This window comes from Carex rostrata, chromosome 25 (genome assembly GCF_964058835.1).
Source record: "Carex rostrata chromosome 25, lpCarRost1.2, whole genome shotgun sequence".
In the NCBI taxonomy this organism is placed as follows: Eukaryota; Viridiplantae; Streptophyta; class Magnoliopsida; order Poales; family Cyperaceae; genus Carex; species Carex rostrata.
In genome coordinates, this window is record NC_135942.1 from 4,929,514 (window position 1) to 4,939,570 (window position 10,057).

General features: G+C 32.8%; 1 protein-coding gene across 1 annotated transcript; it reads right to left on the reverse strand.

Moving 5' to 3' along the window:
* Positions 1-2,096: 2,096 nt before the first annotated feature.
* LOC144543659 (Calcium-dependent lipid-binding (CaLB domain) family protein) lies at positions 2,097-3,730 on the reverse strand. Its single transcript, XM_078291996.1, has 3 exons — positions 3,470-3,730; positions 3,089-3,372; positions 2,097-2,789 (listed from the first exon to the last, which is right to left on the reverse strand). Exons 1-3 carry the CDS (start codon positions 3,599-3,601, stop codon positions 2,264-2,266), a joined length of 942 nt encoding a protein of 313 aa, XP_078148122.1. The 5' UTR covers positions 3,602-3,730; the 3' UTR covers positions 2,097-2,263.
* Between the last annotated feature and the right edge of the window lie 6,327 nt (positions 3,731-10,057).

Sequence of the window (10,057 nt, forward strand, 5' to 3'; positions counted from 1 at the left end):
AAATGCACTTATAAATATTAATAATTGAAGAAAAGAATTATGATTTTTTTTCAAAAAAATTAAAATTTAATTTTTAATTTCAAAAAAAATAAATTGATTCAAAAAAATTAATTTTGATGGAAAAAAATAATTTTGATGCAAAAAAATAATTTTGATGCAAAAAAATAATTTTGCATAATTTCCGAGATTAATTTGAAAAAACTGTAAGTTTGAATAGTGATTCAGTTTTAAAATATTCTATAAGGTTTTAAAACTGTCATTAATTGTAAGTTAGAGAAGTACACCAAGTGGTCTTGCATCAAGTACAGTTAGTTTGGCAAGTTGTGCAAGTGGCAAGTACACAAAGTGGTCCCGCTGGATGTTATAATTTTAAAGTGTGTTTTGTATATGATTCGTTATATGAGATTACAGTATAGAATTGAAATTTTACAAAATTCGCGCAAGTCAAATGACAGTTTTTTTGTGAACAAACTGTGGACAACTAGTTGTGGACAATTAGACGCTTCCAAATAATAACGTGCTTTTAATTTAAAAGAATAATTATTTAGTTATATAACTAAATATTCATCTAATCTAAATGATTTCCATATTAAAATGAGTTATTGTTTTTGTGCCCCATGCCCCACATTTTTATCTTCGTTTTCAAAATCCAAATAGGCAATCCAAATCGTTCAACATGATTTCCATATTAAAATATGCTTGAAGACTAGATTTTATATATTTTTTAAAATATTTTTTTAGATATGTACAAAATCACTATTTTCAAAATATTCAAAATATTCAAAAACAATAATTTTGTATTTATATAATTTTTTTTAAAAAAATATATAAAATTCGCTCTCCAAGCACATTTTAATATAGATATCATGTTGAGCAGTTCAGATTGATGGTTTGAACTTTAAAAATAGAAATAAGAATGTGAAACATGATTGAAGCAATAAATCAATCGAGTATTTTAGCCCTCCTCATATTTTAACTATAGTGATAATAATTAGTGACATGAGTGTCCAAATACATATATTTATTTTAGGTTCCATCATGTCATTAATTTTAGAACTACAATGACTTAAAATTTAAATTTAAATATCAAAATAAAATCATTATATATGATCTATATCATTTTCTCTATGTACACGTAAAAGATCATGACATTTTTTATTTTGATTAGTATCAAGAGCTTGACAAAATACACTAATATAGATAAATTATAGACATTTATTTTTCAACTTATTGATTCATACCAAATAAAAAATGAAAAATGATAATTTTGTATGTGCATGTACCAAAATTAAAATATATTACATCTAACGATTTTATTTGACATATAATTTTTTTTTTAAAATTGCTATTAAAAAATTAAAAAGTGAAAACAAGATAGAAACATAAAAAATAAAGACATTTGAAGCCTTCTATATTAATGAAGTTCTGTCTGAATATTTCTCTTAAAGAAAATATTCTGTCTGTATATTTACTCTTTTATTTTATTTTATTTAACTTGGTGAACCAGGAAAATTATTGCAGTCTCTTTTTTTGTAATTTTTTTTTTTTTGAAAAACTTTGTAGTGGCTTCAAGATGGGTTTCCAAATTATTTCCTACGGCGAACTAGGGAATAGGGAAAGCTTCCTGAAAGCAGAAAGCTTGTTTCTTTTCAAGGATATGCTTAGGTTTATCCGTAGGATCATCGACCAAACATTAGAATTTAGAAACACCATGACCAAGGCAACTTAATTGGCTTTCAATTCTTCCGTCAATTTAGATCAAAAGTACAAAACTTTTATATGGTCCGCGATTAAACTACCATTAGTCCATATATGTCCATCCTCGACGACGTAAGGTGAAAAATAATAATACATAAAAGGAATCTGGAAGAATAATATAATAGCATGTCTCTCGATCAAGCACCACGCTAAGTAACGTTGATTGAAAACGAAGTATTATCCAATCCAATAATGAATTATTCAGAAAAACCTAGCAACTTCTTTCTTATTATTGGGGCATTTTAGGTGTGATGGAAATTTTACAGTCACATCCCAATATTAGAATATATAGTTACCAGACAATAAAAAAAAATTCCCAGATAAACACAACGAAGGTATACACAAAGCTTATTTCGTCGACCATGTAAATTGGCACTCCGCATGACAAATTTTGCCAGGTTTAAAACATCAGCACACTACATTCAGATATAATTAATCATTCAAATTTCTCTTTATTTACCCTCAAATTCTTCCCATTCCCTTAGAAAAAGAAAATAAAATATGATCACCAATCACCACCATCATCACCACCATAGGCCAAATCATCCTCGACCTTGTCGGCCACGTTATCTTCGATCTTATCCTCGACATAATCAATCCCTTCGGCCAATGCCAATCCACCAAGCACGCCTCCCACAGCCCCGATCGCCAGGCCAGCGCCCATTCCAAGCTTACCCTTCTTTTGTTCCTGCTGTACCGGTGCAGCACCATAGGCACCCGACCCATATGAGTCGTAGGATCCGGAACCGTATGCCGGTGGTGCACTATATGCTGGTGGTGCACCGTAGGAGCCGGATCCATACGCAGGTTGTGGGGGCCCACCATAGGGGTAACCAGATGGTGGGGCTGCAGCAGGGTAACCGTAACCGGGTTGGGGTGGTGCGTAGGGTTGGCCGTAGCCGCCGTATTGTTCGCCATATCCTCTTGATGCAGCTTGGCCGCCGTATTGTTCGCCATATCCTTTGCCGTATTGTTCGCCGTATCCTCTTGAGGCGGCTTGGCCATATGGGGGAGCATTCTGATCATAGTATCTGTTATGAAAAAAAAAAAATTAAGTTTCACATTTCATTTTGTTCACAGGTACTTCTATCTGTTATTTCAGTTGGGGAACCATTGAATTGAAAAAAAAAAAAAAATTTGCACATTAATGTGCCCCAACTAAATACCAACTCTTCAGGGGGGAAATTGCAAAAAAAAAAAAAATCACATCCGAGTAAGAAACCGGAAAAAACTATTAAACAACTCAATTATTCAGTCCATTATATCAGAATAACACATCAAAGTAAACAAGTCAAATAAACCTATCAGTTAATTGATTAGTGATCATTACCTGCTGGGATCTTTCACGGCGACCTTAATCTCGATTTTGCCATGCGGCCGGCCTGACGGGCGCTTCAACTTAAGGCTCTTGATCGCCTTCCCACCAATCCCAACATCATCCACCACCTCCGTCAGGTGCAACTTAGCTGACCCCACAAGTGGTTTCACCCCCTCTTTGGGGTTTGCATGCACCACGTCTATGTAGAGCTTGGCATCTTGCAGCCTAGATGAAGGCGGCAAAGGAACCACCAATTTCTCGTTCCAGATCGGGTCCTCGTCATTGTCGACATCAACCTATGTAAAGATTAATAATTTAGAATCAAACCACAATTCAGAGAAATTGATTAATTAACAAAATTTCAGAGCAATTGATTAATTAACAATTAACAACCTTGGAAGCGACCTTGGGGCCGTCATCGATCCAGACCACTGCGTAAGGCTTGAGTTCGCCGTTACGCCAATTCACGTTTTTCAGATTTTTAGCGGATTCGATGGTGACCTCGACCTCGTACCTTGATCCCATGGTAGTTGAGTTTGATTTTGTTCGGAATTGAGAATGCGAGTTGAGAGATGAAGAATTGAGTGAACGATGGGAGAGAAGGAAGTTATGGGTAATAAATAGTAACGGGATTGTGGAACTGTGCTTGGAGTTGGAGATAATTACGGAAAAGGGATTGGTGTGGGGCGTGAATTTACTGGGGACGATTCTTTCCAGAACGGATGAGCATTCTCTCCCACTTGGAAGGATTTATTTGACTACATTTGGAGCATAAATCAAACTATGAACCAATAGCTGAACCTACAATCCACTGGATGTTGACTGTTAAAAAAATCCATAAATAAACACTGCTTTATGGATTGGAGCTAGGATTTATTTTGTTCGATGTGCAGCCAACATTTGATGCGGGGGCATGGAAGGTTCCTTATTTTCCCCGCGGAGGAGACGCGTTTCCTGTGTGCTCATGGTGAGGCAAATATGTAGCGGGTTGCACTAAAAGCATGACAATTTTCTGCATACACAAATATTTTGCTCTAAGAATGAATTTAAAATTAAAAATAACGTATGTGATTATTTTATATTAGTGACAGTAAAGATTACGATCCATACTAAGAATGGATATAAGTAAATAAAAGATGTTAATGAAAGACGTGTTTGTAATTTCATCATTATAACAACTAAAAGCATTATAATAGCTTGGTATAAATAAAATGTAACTTAAAAGGTGTATATTAGCATACTGATATATCATCTATAATTTTTATTGGGCTAACGAGTAAAATTATATTTTGATCTTTGAACAGCAATAGACAAATAGAAAAAATTCACATGTCAAATTAAGAGTAAACCGATACTAGTCGATTTATAAATATGAAGAAGAAAGAATTTTGATATAAAATTTTAGATACTATAATTAAGTTGCATGTAAACATTTTTCTTCCTTGACAGGTACCCGCCGTTTGGTTTCCAATAAAAACGACACAAAGTCACAAACAAGTTGGTCTTGTCTTAACACGACGACTTTGACCTTCCCTTAGCCACTAATAAGGAAAAGGTTAGACCGTTGGATACTTGAGATATCGTGGTGTATTATGCCGGGTGTATACAATCCCGGGGATAGCAAAGAAAAATAATTGCTTGGAAAACCGTTTAAATTGCATTGGAATTTGGAAGGCTCCAGGCAGCTATCAATGTTTCCCTTTATGAAAGGAAATTATAGCTTCAAGTTTTTTATTTGGATGTAGATCGAATTTGACTCGTTTGACTCGTTCGAGTTTGAATTTAAAATATGAATATCTAGTAATTCATATAATATCATAAATTGAGAACGTTACGAGCTCGAACATAACACATAAATTGTTTGAAGAATTTCATTTTCATCTCAGGTTAAAAAAGTAAATATATAAATGCTCATGACGTGCAGTCTTTAGGAAGCGTTTCATTAAAGTCACATTTATTTGCGCATGACCATGACCATGAGATATTGGATTCCCGTGGAATCGCATCCAAATTCTTCATTTGTTGAAACCGAAGTATTCGTATGTTGGTAGACATTGGAAATAACCTCGACGACCAAAGCTAAGAATTAAGTAGGTAATATCCTAATAATAATATTATAATAGTAATAATGAAAACCATTAAAAGGAGGGAAGAAAATATCCCGGCCCAGATAATCCTGTCTGGATCAAGCAAACCTGGGTCGGTGGCTGAGAATCAAAAGCTGATTAGTCAATGTCTGGTGGGTGCCGTTGGATTTATCATTTAATTGACTCCAGCCGCCTCGTCTCAAATTCAATTAAAAAAATAGATTTATTTGTCGTATATTCGTCCAATAATAAAGTATGACTGTATGAGCGTGTTGAGGATATGGTTACAAAAGATCCGACCGAATTTGTTGGGAAAAGTGTCAAGTTTGACTGGGTCAAACATCATTATTGATTCAATTAATAGTGTGGTAAGATGCACAGTGATAAATTAATTATTCGGGTTTAATTTCTCGAGATTAAAAATTTGTGATTCAAAAATAATTTAGATATAATTCGAGAATGATTCAGAATTATTCAGACCATCAATCTCAGCCATGCAAAAGAGCAAAATAAAAAGAAAATATCTTGGAAAAAATTCAGAATAATAAAATAAATGGCAAGCTGCTTAAAAATAGTAGCTGCGTTATTTTATGAAAATTGCTATTGACAAATACATTGTATAAAGCATTCACTAGTATGATGTTGAATATAATAATATTTAATGAAAAATAATAAAGTAGTATCAAACTAAAATACATATAAGAATTGGGTTATCAAATTTATCATTTCACATCATATCATCTTTGTCTAAGGGACATTGTTTGATTGTGTTTCTATCATTATTCAATATGATCAAATAACTAACACGCTCAGAGCTGAAAAAGTGGCTCGCAGCTCGCTTGTTTTGGCAACGAGCGAGCCGAGCCAACTCGTGAAGCTCGTGAGTGAAAAACTCAAATATATTAGATATTATATTATAAAGTCAACTATCATAAATTAAGTTTGTAACTAAATTCATACATACCAAAATACTAAATCTCCAAATTTATACAAACATAATTCACAAAATAAATTCATGTATACTCAATTCACACAAATTCATACTTGGACCGAGCTGACTCGCTAGGCTGCAAGCGAGCTAAGCCCCAGCTCAAACTTGTTAATTTTGGATCGAGCTAGTAATGAGCTTAGGAGTGTCAATGGGCACGGTACGGGTTGGGTGGAGGCATTTTCATACCCATACCCATTAAAATTGACTTTATCCATACCCTATCCGTACCCATTAAAATTTAACTTTACCCTACCCTTACCCGTTAATATTATTGGGTAATGAAACAGTAGCGGGTGAATAACGAATAATAATATTGTAATAATTAGTTTTATTATATTTTACAAATTAAACATCAAAAACTCATTTATTTCACACATATGTTATTATATTTCTAATAAAAAAAATAAAAGTAAATGTGCAATTTAATTCCAACTAAATTATTTTTTATAAAGGAAGAAAATTCAAAACTATAAATATATATTTAGGTGGGTTGCAAATTGAATTAAATATATAGTTAGATTTTATAATTACCTTATAGGGTAATGGGTACGAAATAATCATTGCTTATACCCTTACTCATTTGGATAATGAAAAAAAATTCTTATCCATACCCATACCAATACCCAATAAGCTAACGAAATAAAAACCTTACCCATACCCGCCTTATCGAATACGATACGGGTCGGGTAAACGGCTAAAAAGGTACCATTGACACCCCTAGATGAGCTGGCTCGTTAATAACTCGGTCCACTAACGAAAGAGTTGTAATTAGCGAGCGAGTCAGATGTGAATCACGATCGATCCACAAGCTATGAGCTTTTTTGCCACCCTTGTTCAAAACTCAATTCTTATATGTATTTTACATTAATACTGTATTAATTTCCATTAAATATTATATTCAACATCATACAAGTCAATGCTCTATAAAAATGTATGTCAATAATAGTTTACATAAAAAGACGCTGCTACTCTTTTTAAGCAGCTTGCTATCTATTATATCTATTCTATTGTTCTCATTAAACACTTTCTTTTATACAAGAATAATTAAATTAAAAAATAACAATTTAAAAAGTATTAATTAAGAACAAAAGCGCTATAACAACATATAAAAAATTGTGAGCTCGATGTTAAAAAATGAGCAATCAAAATAGCAGCGTCTTTTTTGAAATTACTCTCTCTATCAGATTTGTCGACTTTTTACTTGACAAAAGATAAAAAGGAGGGTTCAAATGCACTCAAATGTATTCTATCTTTCAAATTCTTTTTCTCCGTTTTCAAAGTCCGAATAGTCAATCCGAACCGTTAGATGTGATCTATATATTAAGATGTGCTTGGAGACCAAATTTTACATTTTTTGGAATTTTTTTACTATTTATTAAGCCACTTTGAAAATGGCTGATTTTGCATTTTCTGGACCATTGGATCAGCGATTTTCAAAGTGGCTTAATAAATAGTAAAAAAATTCTAAAAAATGTAAAATTTGGTCTCCAAGCACATCTTAATATATAGATTGCATCTAACGGTTCGGATTGACTATTCGGACTTTGAAAACGGAGAAAAAGAATAGGGTGCATTTGGGTGCACAAAAATTTGAGTCCATTTGAACCCTCCTCAAAGATAAAATTATAATTAAATCACATCACATAATAGACGAAATTCGAAAAACGGAAATGATGGATATTTTTGTTGACAAAATCGGCAACAAAAAATAAAACACAAGACACAACACTCCAAATTGAAAATACGATTATTTCTTCATCCCAAAATTTGTAGGGCCCTTGCTAGTTGCTAGGATCAAGCAGTACACAGGGTCGGATTCAGAATTTTTGTCAGGAGACAAAAAAATATTGAATCAGATTTAAATAACTTATCGGATTTAAACCCATTAACTACTTGAATACTCGAAAAAAAAATAATGTTTTGATTTATATTTTTCAATACTCTGACTTAATTTCTGATACTTTAACTTATAATCTAATTACCAATCATAATTCAAGAAATTTATTTTGATTTTAACACTAAATTTAATCTGAATTATAAATCAAACATTTAGAGGGGTAAAAAAAGTTTCAGAGAGAAACAAAGTCGATCGGTACCGATAGATCACTACTAAAACTCAAAATCCGGAAAGACGGCTGCTCCCCGTTCAACTCTGAGTCCGCCCCTGGCGGTACATCTTTGAGTGCCACAGAAGATCTCTGAGAGCCCGGGCCCGTTCCTTTTTTAGGTCCTTTACCTTTCTTCTACGCGAAACCTCGAGGCTGCTTAGATCAGGAAAAAGAAACACAATTCCGGTCTCCCTCTCTGTTTCCTCATTTTGGGATCCGTCAGCGGCTTTGTATTCGTAATGCTGAATAAAATATCTATAAAAAATGACATATTAAATATATTACTACACTGTAGTGCCTTGCAAGTGTGGAATGTTCTGTTGCTCGGATCCTCAACAGAGCAGTCAATGCACGAGGCAACATTGGCACATTGCTTCGTTTCCACGACAAATGCATTTTTAGTGTGCACAAAATATTACATTATATAAACTTTCTGGCAGCCGTCTTTCTTAGATTTTGAGTTTTAGTTATGATTTATCGATTTCGATTGACTTTGTCCCCTTTTGAAAACTTTTTTGCCTCCTTTGAATGTTTAATTTATAATTCGGATTAAATTTAGGTTAAAATTAAAATAAATTTCTTGAATTATGATTAGTAATTAGAATTATAAGAGCATCAGAAATTATAAATCAGAATATTAAAAAATATAAGTTAAAACATTATTTTTTTTTATCAAGTACCAAATTAATTAATAAATTTAAATTCGATTAGCTATTTAAATCTGATTACTGGTAAATTTTATGAATTTAAACATGTCTTATTTAATATTTGGTTTTAAGAAAGTCATACATTATAATTATACGAGATCATGTACATCACAGTTCAAATGCATTGTTTTATCAGATACAGCAGCTGCACACGTTAAAAAGTTCGCAGCTTGTACTTGCTCGAATTAATTTCTGTTGTTAACAAATCAAGCTATCAAGTTCGAATCACTTGCAAATCAAACTTAAATCCGACCCAAATCGTTCGATATTTTTAAGTGCCAACTCGATATTTTTATACGTTATATTTATTTCATGAAATTATACTATTAATATAAACTTATCGGTACCATCTGGATAATTTATATTTTAAACGAAAGTATTATTTTAGTCTCTGCTTTTTCTTTTACTTCAATCTTAAGTTCTCAACTATTCAATATAAGCTCGAACCTATGACTCATTCAAGTGTTGAATACTCTTTCTCCATTTAAATTCAAGCTAGCTTATTTGAACAAGTTCGTTTGAATTCTTAACAAATTAAACTCAAATTAGTTTATAATTCAAAACCATAGTTTGAAAGTTATAGATACCACAGTTTGGGTTGCCTTTTTCAAAGTGGAAGCAAATATGCTGCGATCATACAAGATTACAGGGTCCTGCGATTCCAATTTCAACCCTCCTTCATTTATTACATTGTACAAATTTTAAAAAAAGAGTTTTGTACACGGATCTCAAAATATATGAACGATTGAGATTAGAATCGCAGGACCCTGCGATCCTGTAGTATCGCAGCAGATTTATTTCCTTTCAAAGAGATAGAAAGTTTTGGAATTTGGAGGGTTATACACGCTATGTAATTGGGAGTTAGGTTATTACCTGCTGGTCGTTGCAAGTGAGTCCAGAAATCATCTGTGGCGAACAGAATCCATCACATGGTGTTGCAAACAAATGGGTATTTGAATTCATTGCTTTTTGGGAGAAGCTTTAAAACACTAAACATCATTGCGAAAATTGATTGTCATACATGTAGTTAGTAGTTACAGATTAGTGTAACGCAATATCTTATCAATCGATATTAGCTTCATTAACAT

Bases quoted from the DNA above. Each gene is read 5' to 3' on its own strand.
- LOC144543659 (XM_078291996.1), bottom strand. From the start codon at position 3,601: ATGGGATCAAGGTACGAGGTCGAGGTCACCATCGAATCCGCTAAAAAT. The intron at 3,373-3,469 runs GTTGTTAATTGT...ATCTTTACATAG, and splicing joins GCCCCAAGGTCGCTTCCAAG to GTTGATGTCGACAATGACGA. The intron at 2,790-3,088 runs GTAATGATCACT...TTTTCATAACAG, and splicing joins GCCGTGAAAGATCCCAGCAG to ATACTATGATCAGAATGCTC.